The sequence below is a fragment of the Quercus suber genome, unplaced genomic scaffold (genome assembly GCF_002906115.3).
Source record: "Quercus suber isolate HL8 unplaced genomic scaffold, Cork oak 2.0 scaffold_852, whole genome shotgun sequence".
Taxonomy (NCBI): Eukaryota; Viridiplantae; Streptophyta; class Magnoliopsida; order Fagales; family Fagaceae; genus Quercus; species Quercus suber.
Genome location: NW_027070282.1, coordinates 132,819 through 149,437, shown reverse-complemented (window position 1 = coordinate 149,437; position 16,619 = coordinate 132,819). Strand labels below are relative to the sequence as shown.

The 16,619-nt window shown below is 35.1% G+C and overlaps 1 protein-coding gene and 1 long non-coding RNA gene across 2 annotated transcripts; both read left to right on the top strand.

Annotated features, from left to right (window-relative positions):
* The first annotated feature begins 5,624 nt into the window (after positions 1-5,624).
* Positions 5,625-6,137, top strand: LOC136065114 (uncharacterized). Its single transcript, XR_010626758.1, has 2 exons — positions 5,625-5,709; positions 5,880-6,137. It is a non-coding gene; the product is annotated as an uncharacterized LOC136065114 (long non-coding RNA).
* A 2,557-nt stretch (positions 6,138-8,694) lies between these two features.
* On the top strand, positions 8,695-15,583 carry LOC112033527 (NADH dehydrogenase [ubiquinone] iron-sulfur protein 1, mitochondrial). Its single transcript, XM_024066300.2, has 5 exons — positions 8,695-9,292; positions 9,939-10,185; positions 12,241-12,535; positions 13,709-14,083; positions 14,413-15,583. The coding sequence occupies exons 1-5, from the start codon at positions 8,872-8,874 to the stop codon at positions 15,310-15,312; spliced, it is 2,238 nt and encodes a 745-aa protein (XP_023922068.2). The 5' UTR covers positions 8,695-8,871; the 3' UTR covers positions 15,313-15,583.
* The last annotated feature ends 1,036 nt before the right edge of the window (positions 15,584-16,619 follow it).

The window sequence follows — 16,619 nt, the reverse complement described above, 5'->3', positions numbered from 1 at the left end:
ATTGTATATGTTACATGAACATGCCAAACACTATAGTTTAGTGCAATCAATCGGCTTGAAGGAGACCATCCTTGTTTTCAAGTCAAACCCAATCAACAAATTTGCTTGAACATAGTTGCCATATAATCCTTGGTTACCCAAATCTGCCAGTGCAGTGTTTGCAGTATTAGTAATTGCAGTAGTAAATATCATATGCATGAACCGGTCGATTGAAAGTCAGTATAAGCTTTAACTCCACATTTGCACCTTCAAAATGGACAGTCAATTTTGGTCCATTTTCATTAGTAATTTTAGTTCTATAGCAAACCATGTCCCTGTTAGAGTTTCATTTTTAATGGGATCAATTGAAATCTGCTTCTTCACTTCCACCTCTAAGCGACTATAAAAATCCGGTGGCAAAGTCAATGGTGGTGATCCTGAATCGATACAAATGTTGCCCTTAGAAACCTTACCTGAAGAGTTAAAGGGCACATGTGTCTCCAACACTAATTCCTTCTAGTGTCACATAATATTGATCTCCCACAGCTACAATTGGTGTTGAAACCACACCAACACTCACAACTTCACTGCCATTGCCAAAACTTATCCTACCTGTAATACTAGAATTAGTATATTCTAACGGTGGCAAAATAAGCCCAAACCCATTTGCCCGCCCAAACCCGGCTATATTCAATATCATATGGCAACAAGCAATAAGAAAACCTCTTGCTACCAATTTGTGAAGGAAAGGACAAAGGCCCTAATCCTAATGCAATGAGTCCCGTTGTGTGGTCATTGTAATTGATGGTATTGTTGTGTGCACATCCAAAAGCAATATCAAAGGAAACTACTTGCCCAGAGGTAGAAGTGATGGTGACTTTTTCTTTGGCCAAAACACCTTTGGATAAACCACTTGCATATCCACTCACGTAATTGCAACTATTTTGAGGAGAACAATGGACTTGGTCCCATACTTGGACATTTTTTTGAATGACAAGAAATTTCACTGTATGTGCTGGAATTTTTAGGATCGAACTTGGGATGAATCTGATTAAAGCAGATATCACAAGGTACACATTGTGTCCACACAAGGTCACTAGCTGTATCGATAATACCGTAAATGTCTACTTGTGGAGTGCCAATTGAGGCCTTCATGAGATGTTAACTGTAGTATGGTATTAATTGTGCTTAGGGGACATTATGAGCTATAACCAAAAGGCCTATAAGATAATATGTGAGAATGAAGCATAGATGNGCTTTAACTCCACATTTGCACCTTCAAAATGGACAGTCAATTTTGGTCCATTTTCATTAGTAATTTTAGTTCTATAGCAAACCATGTCCCTGTTAGAGTTTCATTTTTAATGGGATCAATTGAAATCTGCTTCTTCACTTCCACCTCTAAGCGACTATAAAAATCCGGTGGCAAAGTCAATGGTGGTGATCCTGAATCGATACAAATGTTGCCCTTAGAAACCTTACCTGAAGAGTTAAAGGGCACATGTGTCTCCAACACTAATTCCTTCTAGTGTCACATAATATTGATCTCCCACAGCTACAATTGGTGTTGAAACCACACCAACACTCACAACTTCACTGCCATTGCCAAAACTTATCCTACCTGTAATACTAGAATTAGTATATTCTAACGGTGGCAAAATAAGCCCAAACCCATTTGCCCGCCCAAACCCGGCTATATTCAATATCATATGGCAACAAGCAATAAGAAAACCTCTTGCTACCAATTTGTGAAGGAAAGGACAAAGGCCCTAATCCTAATGCAATGAGTCCCGTTGTGTGGTCATTGTAATTGATGGTATTGTTGTGTGCACATCCAAAAGCAATATCAAAGGAAACTACTTGCCCAGAGGTAGAAGTGATGGTGACTTTTTCTTTGGCCAAAACACCTTTGGATAAACCACTTGCATATCCACTCACGTAATTGCAACTATTTTGAGGAGAACAATGGACTTGGTCCCATACTTGGACATTTTTTTGAATGACAAGAAATTTCACTGTATGTGCTGGAATTTTTAGGATCGAACTTGGGATGAATCTGATTAAAGCAGATATCACAAGGTACACATTGTGTCCACACAAGGTCACTAGCTGTATCGATAATACCGTAAATGTCTACTTGTGGAGTGCCAATTGAGGCCTTCATGAGATGTTAACTGTAGTATGGTATTAATTGTGCTTAGGGGACATTATGAGCTATAACCAAAAGGCCTATAAGATAATATGTGAGAATGAAGCATGGATGAAATTTGACACTGCTTGCCATTGAATTTAGAGAAATGAAATTGTACTGGTTATACTAAATACTTTTATATTCTCGATTAAACCGAACTTTCCATGTTCGGCCTAACGATTACTTGATTGCACCATTAATATGACCTAACAGAAGGGGGAAAAAAAAAACAAAAAGAAGAAAATTTTCCATCCGTGAATGGCATTGAGTGTACTACTAAAAACTGGAAATTTTAGTAAGCACCAAAATTTGGTTCTTTTAACAATATTTAAAACAAAGATTGTAATGAATGCAATAATACCAATATATCATAACAAATCTCTCATTCATGCCCGAAAATTTCAGTTAAAATTTCTCCCCAATTTTGGAAACCAAACCCTATAACTATTCTCCCCAACTCTGAAAATCAAAAACTCAAAACACATCTCTTCTCTACTTTTTTCCTTCCCCCAAATCGCAAAATCTCCTTTCCCTCTCCTTCCACTCTGATGGCATGTTTGGATGTTTAAAAAAGGAGGGAGAGTAGAGTAGAGGGAGGGAGAGTAATGCAATTACCTTGTTTGGAAGTTTTTTAAAGAATGAGGGGGAGGGGTTTGGAGGAGTTTGGAGGGGTTTGGACTCCCTCTAGCCCCCTAATTTTAATTCCCCCAAATTGGAGAGATTTGGAGGGGGAGTAGATTACATAAACTATTGACCAAGTAAATTACCTAATTTACCCTTATTATATTAACAAAATTACACAAGGAGAAGTGCTAATTACTTCCTTCCCCCTTACTAATTTTAAAAACATCCAAATAAGGTAGAGGTGAATTATTCTCCTCTACTCTCCTCTACTCTCCTCCCCACTACTCCCCTTCCCTCTACTCCTCTCTACTCTCCTCCCTCTCTAAACTTGCAAACAAGCCATGAGACCAGACAAGCTTATATAGTTACCGAACCTCAATGGAAAATTCTCCATTAAATCTACCTACCATCTTGCAACCCATCTCACTGATACGCCAACCACAAATTGATGTTAGCTAGAAAAAGCTTTGGAAGCTCAAATACCCTGAAAGGATTAAGAGAATTACCTCCTCAATTGCTTCGCTCATACTGAATAGGTATAACTCTGTAAATTTATGTCTCTGTGTGTGAGTTAGGGTTTTGTTTGGTTTGGGTTTTATGATTTTTTCACCATATTTGTTGAGGTAAGAATTCCAATTTGCTCTTCAATTGAAAATCTATCTGCCTAGTTATTACTTCCTATATACCCTCTCTTTCCACTTCAATTGTTCATGGATTTTTTTTTTTGGGTGGTTATGGGTGATCTACTTTGATGTTTTAGGTTGCTATAGCTAAAAGGTTGGCCTTTGGTTTACTGGCATTAAAGGATTTTTTTTTTAATTTTTTTTAATTTTTTTTTTTAGGTTCTGGCAATTTAAGGTGGAAAAATTTATTTTTCCATCTTGGTTTTGAACCAAAATTGGGGTTTGAATAGTTTGGATTGTTGTCTTTGATTCAATTAATGAAGTAGCTATTGTTGTATGGGAAGTTAGGTATTTAGGTTCATTTCTACTTTGAAGGCCTTGATTTTGGGATTTTGAATTTGATCTTATTATTGATGATATGTGGTCTGTGATAAATATATATATATATATACACACGCAAAACACACACATTAATACCTGATGAATGTCAACTTTGGTGTCAGTTTGCATCTTGGTTCTTTTACAAAAAGGCCATCAATTTTGGTTTGGTTACTTTTGTTTACTTCCTACTACTTAGAATGGTCCTCAACCACATGGTAAGGTTGTTTTTGCTCACTTGGTAGGGACTTGAACCTATTTGTTGCTTTACGTATAGAAGGTGTTTGAGAAAAAACCAAGCCAAAGTAGTAGTAGAAGTAGGCGAATTGTTAGTACATCTACTAAAGTACCAATTACTCCCTTTTATCTAGAACACTACATACAATCCTTCTCTCATGCTTCCCTTTTGTCTTCATTGAATATCAGGTATGCATATGTGATAAAAACTTTTACATCTCTACAGATTTTCTCATTATGTGATTTAAAAATAAAATTTTACATAAATCTATGCTTCAGTAATAACCTTACATATGTGATAAAAACTTTTACATCCCTACAAGTTTCCTCATTATGTGATTTAAAAAAAAAAAAAAAAAAACTTACGTAAATGTCTGCTTCAGTATTGATAACCAGTAACTTATGGAAAATGACATAACTTATGGAAGCATCCAATGCAATTATTTTTCTAACTTTTGAGCAGGTAAGATATTAGAGATATGTTCATGCAAAAAATCAACAAACAAATTGATATGGTCAGGTCAATTGACAATAGAGGAATATCTTTCTCAACATAACATTCTTCCTAGACTTAAAGTTATATAATTAATTGAAAACCCTTTTGTACATGGTCAAGTCAGCAAGTTTCCCAATTCAAAGAGATACAAACATGCCAGAATGCTCAAGTTTTTTAATGTTCGAGCTCAAGCTTTAGGTATGTAGTTTTACAATGTTTTCATAACCATAGAGTAGCCAAGGTGTGGCGAGCCATGCCATTATGTGGAACATGTGTTGTGAAGGAAATAAGAGAAGTGGCATCCCTTTGTTGTCTTTTATTGAGTTTTTCCAACTCTATTTCCCTTTGAATTAGACAAAAAAAAAAAAGAAAAAAGAAAAAAAGAAAAGAAAAAAGGAAAATCTCTATTTCCCTTTGATTTGTATTCTTTGAAATGGGAACGTATACATCTTTTAGTTTTTCCTCTCTTTTCCTTTTCTAATAAAATTATTTACTTAAAAAAAACACTAACTTATAATTTGATACAAAAAATTATATTTGCTAAGATGTAGAAGAATAGTAATGATTTGAAATACTTTAGGGGAAGTCTCAAACTTGACCAAAGGATAGGGTGTTTCTAAATAATGTCAATGGAAGAACCATTGATCTTGCTATTGTATGGAACTTGCTATTTAAGTGAGTCTCTATTTTAATTTGTTTTAATAGTTGGGAGTTAAATTCAGTTTCGATTTATTATTTGATTGAAAAGGGCAGAAATTGTATTACTATAAAAAATGCAGGTCCAATAAACATGAATAGCAAAAAGAAATACAACATTTATGAGAAGTTTGGATTAGTTGAAGTCTCCCATCAAATGACAAAATATTTGCTATTCATGAATTGATTCTTACCAAAAACTTATCGATTACAGGGCTGCATTCTTATCGCCTATAGATTCAAACAATTTGATAAATTAGATTTGGTTCATTATCTATTTATGCTTTTGACAATATTTGATTTATGAAAATCGTGGCTATTTAAGAATTGTAATATGTTATTAATGTTTCTTAAATGTTGGCTGGAAATTGGATTCTTATTGTTTTGCAAATAAGGATTTGGCATTTTGTTATCTAGGTTATTTGGAACTGTAGATCTTTATTTGTGTAGGACTCTTAATACTACTGCAAGATGAGAACAGTCAGGTATTTACCAGTCTTCTCCTTTATTCAATATTGTTTCTTGCATATTTATTGCTAACATTTTTCTAGAAAGAATTTGAAATTGGAATGTGATTGCATATTTAAGTTTCTTGGTTATCTCAAACTTGGTTTTATGTACAAATTTGATATTTAACTTGTATATATTATAACAGCAACTTATCAAGCGAACAAGGTGGTGATTCTACAAAGTTTCAAAAAGTTGATGTTGAAAGCAATGTACAACTCACACCAACATTTGTAATCAAGGAAAACAAAAGGAGTTGTTCAATGACTTCTACGAAACAACAAGGAAGAAGATACAAAGATTAATTTAAAGTTGTTCTTCAATTTATTTGAAACATTGATTAATTAGTTTTTAAATTTTTGTTTCATACATTTAATGGATAATTGATGAAGTTAAGGATTGGAAACCTAATTTTAATTTTAATTTAAGTTTGATTTCTATTTTTCATTATCTAATTTAATTTTTCATATCAAGGATAGGAAACTTTGAGACTGAAATCTTAATGTACAATTAAAAATGAAGTTACAAAATTATTTACATCTTCATACACAACAGATTTCCTGTGCATTGCATGAGTTAGCAACTAGTTTCTTATAATTTGAAAACTCTCAACTCTTGTTCCCATAACTTATAAGTCACTCTCACTTTCTTGAGCGATGAATTATGAAAGTTGAGAAGAAAAAAAAAATCAAACCAAACTAGAGAAGAATTGTTGGAGTCCAAATAAAACAAGAAATAAGTGATGGAAACAGAGTGATATGGGCTAAACCAAACATAACCTAAATTTTTGTGAATAATTCTAATGAATATATCTATATATATATATATATATCATATACTATATAACAAAAGTTGGGTTTAGAAACCGTGGTTGTGCCAAGTAGCTTTACCAAATTATAGAAAATTTTAAAATTTTTTAAGAAATAGATATATATTTTTGGTCTTATTTTGTTCTCCTATAATTTCTAAGTTCATTAGAATCTTAATTTGATTACAATCAAAATTATAATCCTTTTATTATTAATTTATTTTTTTACTATTTTTTCATCTTCATAGTCATACACAGTTACTTTTTTTTTTTTTTGGATTAAAAATTATTCAAATTAAAAAAAAAAAAAAACCCAACAGGCATAGTTAGGAAGAGTTAGACATGTGCATGAGTTGGAGAGTTATAACTTATATCTATTTGATTATTGAGATAAACCAATCTTCATTGTGATTTTTTCCTCTTCACACACAATTACTTTTTTTTTTCTTTTCCTTTTTACGTGAATAGAAGGAGTTACATACACATTGGAATATGCATACACATCCAAGTCTACTTGGTAACCTCATAAAGTCATTTATTTATTTATAAAAAAAAACATAAATTCATTATCTGATATTTTCTATTTCTGATAACTCAAGTCTTTTTCCTGTAGAGACAGACCAATTAGAGAGAAACATTCACGGTTAGGACTCTTTGAAATTATCAAGTTAGGATTATGAGTGCCATTTTCGTGAATTGAAAAATTATTATGATTATTATTAGGGTAAATTCCACAAATCACCCCTGAGGTTTGGGATAATACCAACTAAGTCCAAAACATTTTAAAATTTACCCAAAAAAAAAGCACAACATTCACAGAAATGAAACCCAAAGATTCACACACCTAGAGAGCAGAAACCCACAAAAGAGAGTGTGATATAAAGTGAAGCAAATATAGAAAGAGAGGATGTGGGGGTGGGGGGACTTGGGGTGGCCGGAAATAGCATTCCGGTACAGCAGAGAGATGAGCGAGATTTGATGTGGCACGATAGGATTCGCGGGTCTCTCTCTGAGACTGTGTGTGTGTGTGATAGAGAAAGAGAGAGACGTGGAAGTGAGGTGGTTTTGTTTTGGTGGTATATTGTGGGTAGTTGTTGTAATTGAAAAATTGTAAAATTATGGGAAACTTAGAGAAGAGAGGGGGAGAGGAAAGAAACAAAAGACAGAGAAGAAGAGGAGAGAAAAAAAAAAAGTAACAGCATTTTTTTTTTTATAAAAATTTAGGGACAAAATTGTGTTTTAGGATGAAATTGGTAGGTTTTAAAATGTTTTGGACTTAGTTGGTATTATCACAAACCTCAGGGGTGGTTTGTGGAATTTACCCTTACTATTATTTTTTGAGATTATCTATTAGATGAAAACTTTTGAATCCTAATTGAGTTAGGATTTCTAATATATATAGAAAGTTTTTTAGTATATTCTTATATATTTCTACCACAACTACTTCTTCTTCTTTTTACGGCTTCTACTTTCATTTCTTTTTTCATAGGAAGTAGAAACACTACTTATTATTCTAATCAATTCTCTCCCCCATTATCAATAATTCTCCTTCTCTCATAATTTCTATGTTAATTATAAATCTAACTCTCTTTTTGTTTGTTTTGTTTTTCTTATTACTTAGGCAATTTGATGTTTGTGAAATCCATCGTAGAATGCTTTATCAAACCTACCATCCACACTATAGCAAGTATGTTTTCTCTTCTTCGTTTTTGTGTTTTTTTTTTTTTAAAGGTTTTGCTTATAAGTCATAAAGGCAATTTTAAATCTATGAAATCCATATATAAACCTCTATAAATATTTACGCTTTATCTATTTATTATTTAAGAATTATCAAATTTTGTATTTTCTTCTAAAAGGGTTTCATCTTTTATTTCAGCATTTTTGTATTTGTTATGTTTATATGTGGTTTATTACATTTTTATTTTTGATCAAAGAGTTAAATTGTTTAATCATATTATTGAAATAAATTGTTTAACTTATATATACTTTTTTATTAAACTGTGTATCGTACGGGGTAAAATTAGTATATATATATATATATATTAGACGTGGCAAAGTGGCCCTTACTAGGCACACAACACAAGTCAGAAACGGGTCGGTTCGGTTAAAGTTAAACCCAACAAAATAATCAAACAACCCATCAAAAAATCACTCGTGTTTCGGGAAAAGGCGTTGGGAAATCCACGCATCCCATCTCATTTCCTCAAACTTCATTCAAACCAAACCCATACTATAATATATATCAGAAGCAGCAGCTGAAGCTCACTCACATAGAGAGATCTCTCTCACAAGGAGACACAGAGACAGTGTGACTCAAAAAACAACAACATTCATGGGGTTGGGTATGCTCGCCTCAAGGGTCATCAGACCCACTGCTTCCAAGCTCTCTCGATCATCGTCCCTTCATTTCATCCGGCCCATTGTCTCTACTCCGGAGACCTCGTCCGCCCAATCCCAGCCACAACCCGACCCGACTCCAGATCCCCCTCCTCCGTCGCCCCGACCCCCTGTGGCCGGAGCCCGAGTCCATTTCCCCAACCCGGAAGACGCGATCGAAGTGTTCGTCGATGGGTACTCCGTGAAAGTCCCAAAGGGCATGACGGTCCTTCAAGCCTGCGAAATCGCCGGCGTCGATATCCCTCGATTCTGCTACCACAGTCGCCTCTCCATCGCCGGAAACTGCCGCATGTGCCTCGTCGAGGTCGAGAAAACGCCCAAACCCGTCGCCTCTTGCGCCATGCCCGCTCTTCCCGGTTTGTTTCTCTATCTTCTCGCTCTTCATTTTAGCTCATGAACTCTGTAGCTCAAGTAACAGAAAATTCACTTTATATGGTGATTGGGTATGTTGCTAGAATTTGTAACACTTACATTTCAATTGGGTCTTCATTATGTTTTGATTTTTTCGCTCTTATAATTCTATTATCTGTAATGTATTCACTTTTGGTTTTGGGCTTAGTTGAGTTGAGTTGAGTTGAGTAGGATGGATATATGGTGGTTTTATGTTCGGTTTTGGGTTCCAGTGTAAAGTCGAATAAAGGTCTTGGGTTTGAATCCCGCGTACAAGGAAAACCCAATTGGTGTCTTGGTCTATTGATAACCCAATTGGTGTCTTGGTCTATTGATAACGAGCAATCATACCATATGTTCAAATTTATTTCATCTATGTACATATAAAAAAAAGTTTTTCGCTTTGTTACTTTTTGTTCATGTCATGGTATGAAGCATTTGCTTTTCATTATCATCTAGACTTTAATTGTACCGTTCATATATTGTAATCTGTAATACTGCTATTTGATTTTGAATGGTTTTGGGTGATTAGGGATGAATAGTGAATAGTTAATTTTATTTGGATGATTTTTTAAAATATTTTTGACTCATATGAGAGTGCTTGGTTTATAGGGATGAAAATTAAGACGGATACACCGTTGGCAAAGAAGGCTCGGGAAGGAGTGATGGAATTTTTGCTGATGAATCATCCCTTGGATTGTCCTATCTGTGATCAGGGTGGAGAATGTGATCTCCAGGATCAGTCTATGGCTTTTGGATCTGATCGTGGTCGGTTTACTGAAGTGAAGAGAGCAGTGGTAGACAAGAATCTTGGTCCTCTAGTGAAGACTGTGATGACTCGGTGCATTCAATGTACAAGGTCAGAAGCCAGCATTTCATCTCCTATCTCCTCTATATATATATATATATATTTTTTTTTTTTCTTCTAAATGCATATGGCCTTTGGCCCAAATGGCATTTCCATTCCCCTTTAGAATGTGTTAGCATGTGGTCAACTTCCATTGGGTGTGTGAATTGCTGACTTAGGGCAAATAGGAGAACTTGTCTACATGTGCTTGTTGTGTGTTTAGGGTTAGGAGAATTTGTGGGTCTAAGGTTTAGAATTGTGGCAGAACAACTTTTGTGGTTGTGTTAGGAATTAATAGGTGGTTTAATGAGTTATATGGCTATGTTGTAGAGAAAGTATATGGGGTTTTAGGTTTTGATAGGTAAATAAAGGGCTTATTTGGGGTTGTAAGGAAGAAGGAAAAGAGAGGATTTTATGGCTTTTAGGGGCTATATAAATAGTATCCCTGTATAGTACCATAAGAAAGATAAAAGGTGAAAAACACACAAAGGCTAACTTGCCTCAATGCTCAAATCACTAACTAATTTTTTTTATCGACTCCATCCTCCTTTAAATACATTGAACACAAATATATATAAGGACTCTTTCTTGTATTAGTAGCATTAGGACTCCTAGTTTGAATAGTAAACTAAAACCTAATAAAAGACTAACTTGGATCTAAAGAAAATAAAATATAAGATACTTAGGACCTTCTGACTGAAAAACTGACCAAAATAATATTGTTTTAAAACCTAAAAAAAGGCTCATACCTAAACCTTTAGAAAAGCGCACGATGTTTACTTCAAGTAGACTTCACATGTGGACCCCTAATATAATTCTTAATAGGTGAATTTGCAAAGTAATAGCAAATCAATTTTCCATGTCTGCATCAATTTCTTACAATTCCCCCCCCCCCCCCCCCCCCCCCAAAAAAAAAAAAAAAAAAAGGAAGGAAAGAAAATGGGGCTGAGGGATGTGGAGATGGAAATTATATCTAGATACTTGTTTTTCTTGGAGCAACATGAGTTGGGTTGTCCTGGTACTGCACAGTTGAATGAATAAAAGTTCATGCTTTTTATTTTACTTCCACAATAATATTTCTGTGGCATTTTGTTTGCTGCTTAGGCAAGGAATGTTTGTAGCTATAGAATGCCTTGTTGATGCGGATTTGAAGAGAAGAACTAGTTTTGCGTAGGGATTGCAACTTCAAGGAAAATTATATTTAAGGTGTCAGTATTGGTCTTTTAGTAGAACTATATATATTATTTTAAATGCTAAAGAAATGACTTTTTATTATTTTTATTTTATAGTTAAACCTATAAGTAATTAGTTCAGCTTTGAATTGGCAACTAGGCATCAATTTGGATTTAGATTGTATAATGTATTGCAGTACTAAGTTATGGAAGTTTTACTTGCGCGTTTATTCTCAAAAAAGTTATGGAAGTTATATTAATTTCATTGCTAGTTCGGCTTGGAAACTATTTGTTCGCAGATCACTTTGTTCCATTCTTTAACAATTAAAGATAGTTTATGCCTTGTTTTAGTCTTTGACATTTCTCGTTTTAGTTTTTTGACCTGCTTAGACCTTTTTCTAGGGTTCCTGGTAGCAATACTTTTGGGCTTCATTGCAGAGGTTTTTATTATTATTATTATTATTATTATTATTATTATTATTTTATTTATTTTTTTTAATTTTTAAAGTTAGTTTTCTGTTAGAGAATTACCTCTAGTTCTTTTGATTTAATGCATATCTATTTGTACATCATAGAAGCTTTGTTTTAATCTATCTATTTTGTGAGTCCACTAAGTCGTAGATTAATTAGATTGCTTGTACAGCTTTGCTAACATGTGATTACTACTACTGCCATGGGTTCTGTGAGTCTTAGTAGTACTTCTTGGTTGCTATTGATATTTTTTGGCTTATGAGACTTGGTAATTGAACATTATCAACATATAAAATATTTGAAGCCAGCATCCAATAAATAAGAAATTCTTGAACTTTTGTTACAGAAATAATGTGTATGCGGCTTAGTTGTAGCTCCATGAGCCTTAACAAGCTTCTGATGTAAACATTTTTGGGTTGAACAGGTGTGTTAGGTTTGCAACAGAGGTTGCTGGGGTTCAGGATCTTGGCATGTTAGGTCGTGGCAGTGGGGAGGAAATTGGGACGTATGTTGAAAAACTAATGACTAGTGAGCTTTCTGGAAATGTGATAGATATCTGTCCTGTGGGAGCCCTTACCTCAAAGCCTTATGCATTTAAAGCTCGAAATTGGGAGTTGAAGGGAACAGAGAGCATTGATGTTACTGATGCAGTTGGATCCAACATTCGAATTGATAGCAGAGGTCCAGAGGTCTTGCGCATCCTTCCGCGGTTAAATGAGGTACTCTAATCTACATTGTAGGTTATGTTTGTTATTTATTTGAGTGCTACTTGATTGTATTTGCAAAAGCATCATAGTCCCTCTTTTATTTTGCAAAACTGTCTTGTGCAGCTGAAGACCTGAGCTTTTCATTCATCACATATATGATGCCATTTCTGATTTTTGAAACAAGAGGGCCTGACAAGTAGATTTTCCATGTGCCAATTAGCTTTTCATTCATCACATATAATATGATTGTCACTAAATTTGAGTCCCTGATAGAACTTTGGTTAAATGAACTGTCTCATATGCATTGATTGCCATAGATTTTGTTAACAAATCAATCTAAGTAGTTATATTTTATTTTTATAAGCCTCAATCTAACTAGTTATGGATGCCATTTTACTCTGGTTGTTACCCCAGTTTACTGGTTCTTAAAGGCATTACAGTTAAATGTGTTCGATAAGATACAAAAGTAGAAGATGATTGACATATCTTAGGAAGTCCTTTGATAACATGGATTCCTAAATATATAATTATTTTGTCCGTTATATTATCATGTAAGGTATCTATTTTTTGGCTAAGTATCTAAAGTAAATATTATGAGTTGTACTTTTTTCCTTTTACCCTAGGGGTAACAAAAAGATTAATATTTGACATTTTAAAAAAAAAAATCAGGACTTAAATTTTTGTTTTATCTTTCAACTATAATATGTTTCTTGCATTGAGTTTATCTGAAAATTGAGGTGTGTGTTTTTTTTGCTATTTTTGGGTATAAGTAATAAGCTTTTATTGAAATGAGGATATATGTCATGTAGACAGGATGTGACATACCACCCTTAAAGAATTACAATTAAAAAGAGTCACATATCAAAAGATAAAATAAAAAATGAGTAAGTCTACGAAATCCACAATAGAACTCATGTTGGTATCTCCAAACATTCTAAGACCAGTGAAACAACAATCATCTTTAAAAGTCTGACTGTTTCTTTCCCAAACCAGTTTCTCCATTTAATAAGCAATGCAGCTTCATGCTCAATTTTTCATTTTTATTGGACATTTATGATTCTAGAAGCTTACCAGGCTTAATTATTAACTGAATGAAACCCTATTATGCGTAGTCTGGTACCAGACTTGTCTTTTACCTTCTTTTAATGTGCCAGTCTACCTGATAGCTGATCTGACTTGTTGCAGGACATAAATGAAGAATGGATCTCCGACAAGACTCGTTTTTGTTATGATGGTTTGAAGAGGCAGAGGCTAAATGACCCTATGATTCGTGGTGCTGATGGGCGGTTTAAGACTGTTAGCTGGCGTGATGCTCTTGCCGTGGTTGCTGAGGTAGTGCTTCAAGTTAAACCAGAGGAAATTGTTGGTATTGCTGGTCAGCTGTCTGATGCAGAATCCATGATGGCACTGAAAGATTTCTTAAACAGAATGGGGTCAAATAATGTATGGTGCGAGGGAAATGGCCCGAACCCTGATGCTGATCTCCGATCAGGATATATAATGAATAGTGGTATTGCTGGTCTTGAAAAAGCAGACGTTTTCCTTTTGGTCGGTACCCAGGTAAATATCATACATCTTTAATTCAATTAGTAGGGTGCACATTGTCCAAAGTAATTCTCAATTTACTGAAGTTTCTTTCATATATGTACTACTATTACAGCATCTATCTGTGCACCCTCACCCTCACCCTCTTTTGCCTTTTTCCATTTTAGTCCATGTTTCTAAAAATTGCCAAACCCTAATTTTTTATTTCTTTAATTGTTCAGTAAAATATGTCCTCTATAGTTGTTTGATGTGTTGGGTTGTGGATGGGTGGGGTTAACTTGGTAAGTTTCATGTTTTGAGTATTCTGGATGATGGTGTCTAATGCTCTGTAACAAAATTGCCAGCCAAGGGTTGAAGCTGCCATGGTAAATGCGAGGATCAGAAAGGCAGTTCGCGCAAACCAAGCTAAGGTTGGTTACATTGGCCCTGCAACTGATTTAAATTATGATCATCAGCATCTTGGTACAGGCCCTAAAACACTAATTGAACTTGCCGAGGGTCGCCATCCCTTTTGCTCAGCCCTAGCGAATGCCAAGAACCCAGCAATAATTGTTGGTGCAGGGCTTTTTGAGAGGGAGGACAAGGATGCAATTTTCTCTGTTGTTGAAACAATTGCAAAGAATGCGAAAGTTGTCAGACCCGATTGGAATGGTTTCAACGTATTGCTTCTTAAGGCTGCCCAAGCTGCAGCACTTGACCTTGGACTTGTGCCCGAATCTGCAAATAGCATTGAATCTGCCAAGTTCGTGTATCTGATGGGTGCAGATGATGTGAACATGGAAAAGGTTCCATCCGATGCCTTTGTGGTTTATCAAGGGCACCATGGGGACCAGAGTGTGTATCGGGCCAATATCATTCTTCCAGCAGCAGCATTCAGTGAGAAGGAAGGGATCTATGAAAATACAGAAGGGTGCTCACAACAAACATTGCCAGCAGTTCCAACAGTTGGTGATGCCAGGGATGACTGGAAGATTATTCGAGCACTGTCTGAGGTGGCAGGAGTAAGGTTGCCCTATGATTCACTTGGTGCCATTCGAGCCCGGATCAGGACTGTGGCACCAAACCTCTTAAACATGGATGAGAGAGAGCTGGCAACCTTTTCAGCTTCATTGAAGCCTGACTGCAGTCATAAGATGAGTTTGACTGATTTCCGGCCTGCCATTGATAATTTCTATATGACTGATTCCATTACAAGGGCATCAAAGATTATGGCTCAATGCAGTGCAACGCTGTTGAAGAAGTGAGCAGTATATGTATGGTGCTTTTCTAATAAAAATGCAGATTTCACTTTTTATTTTTTGTATTTCCCTCCTGTGATCATCGTTTGGGCCTTGTGAGGCCGAGGCCCTGATTGACCAGAGCTTCCGGAACATTGGAAGTACTTCCAATAAAAGTTTTTTAGGCAATGTTTGTTTCACTGTAATATGTTATTTCAATGTAATAGAATTTTCCCTGTAAAACTATTCGCATATAAACTTTGGGATTTACTAATGCATATTCTGTTATGTTGCTCAACTATGAAAATATGCTCAAGTTTCCTCCACATTTTTCTCATCCATCTACAGCAGCAGTCTCTCAGAAATAATAAACCCTCTGTTTGGATCAAGATTTTACATTATTGTTCTGTTGGGCATTACATTAGCAAGAAAGTATCTGTTACAGCCGACGTAAAAGGTAAGCTATCTGGTTTTGTGTAGCAAATCAATACAAAATGTGGTACATCTGCAAAATGCAGATATCAACTGGTCAGCATTGGAGTTGCTTTGAATTTCAAAACCAAATAGTTGGGAGTTGGGACAAAGTTTTCCTCCAAATATAAGAATGTGGGGGTTATGACATGCTGGGGATTACAATACTGATGTGCCATTGGCACTAGGCCATGGGCACTTCATAGGATCTTTTCAGCTACACAAAACCGTGACGCTATTCAATTCTTTGGGCGGGTTGAAGACATTTTTGCAGTGTCCAAATGCTTAGCACCTCCTCGGTCAGACGATCATATTATTCCTTTTACTCCAGGAAGTGGTCCAAAAGGGTATTATATATATATATATATTGGATGGTTGATTCCCTATTTGTCTGACCTGCATAACGGCCAAAATTGCTGCAATATTCAAAAAATGCTACGATGATTACCCATGCTCTACTGTGATGTTCTTTGAAAAAGGAATTTTCTCAAACTTATGATGACGTTCTTTGAAAAAGGAGTCTCCTCAGGCTTTTGGTCTTCTCAAGCTCTCTTTCGGCAAGACTTTGCACTTTAGATTGAAGAAAATGACAAGACTTTGCTGCTGATTATTTGAGTTAAAAAAGTGAAAAAATACTGTTCACTTTATATATATATATATATATATATTTTGTAATCAATATGCTATCTACCATGAGCATGGATGTGATAATGATCTTCCATGGGATCCTTATGATGGTTACCATCTGATGTTTCTTACACTGATTAATGAGTGGCATTCTTTGGTTACTGATACTGCTATAGTACTACTATGTTGAGATTCTCGTCAGTTCCCACTGATAACGTTATTTTCCAATGCTACTC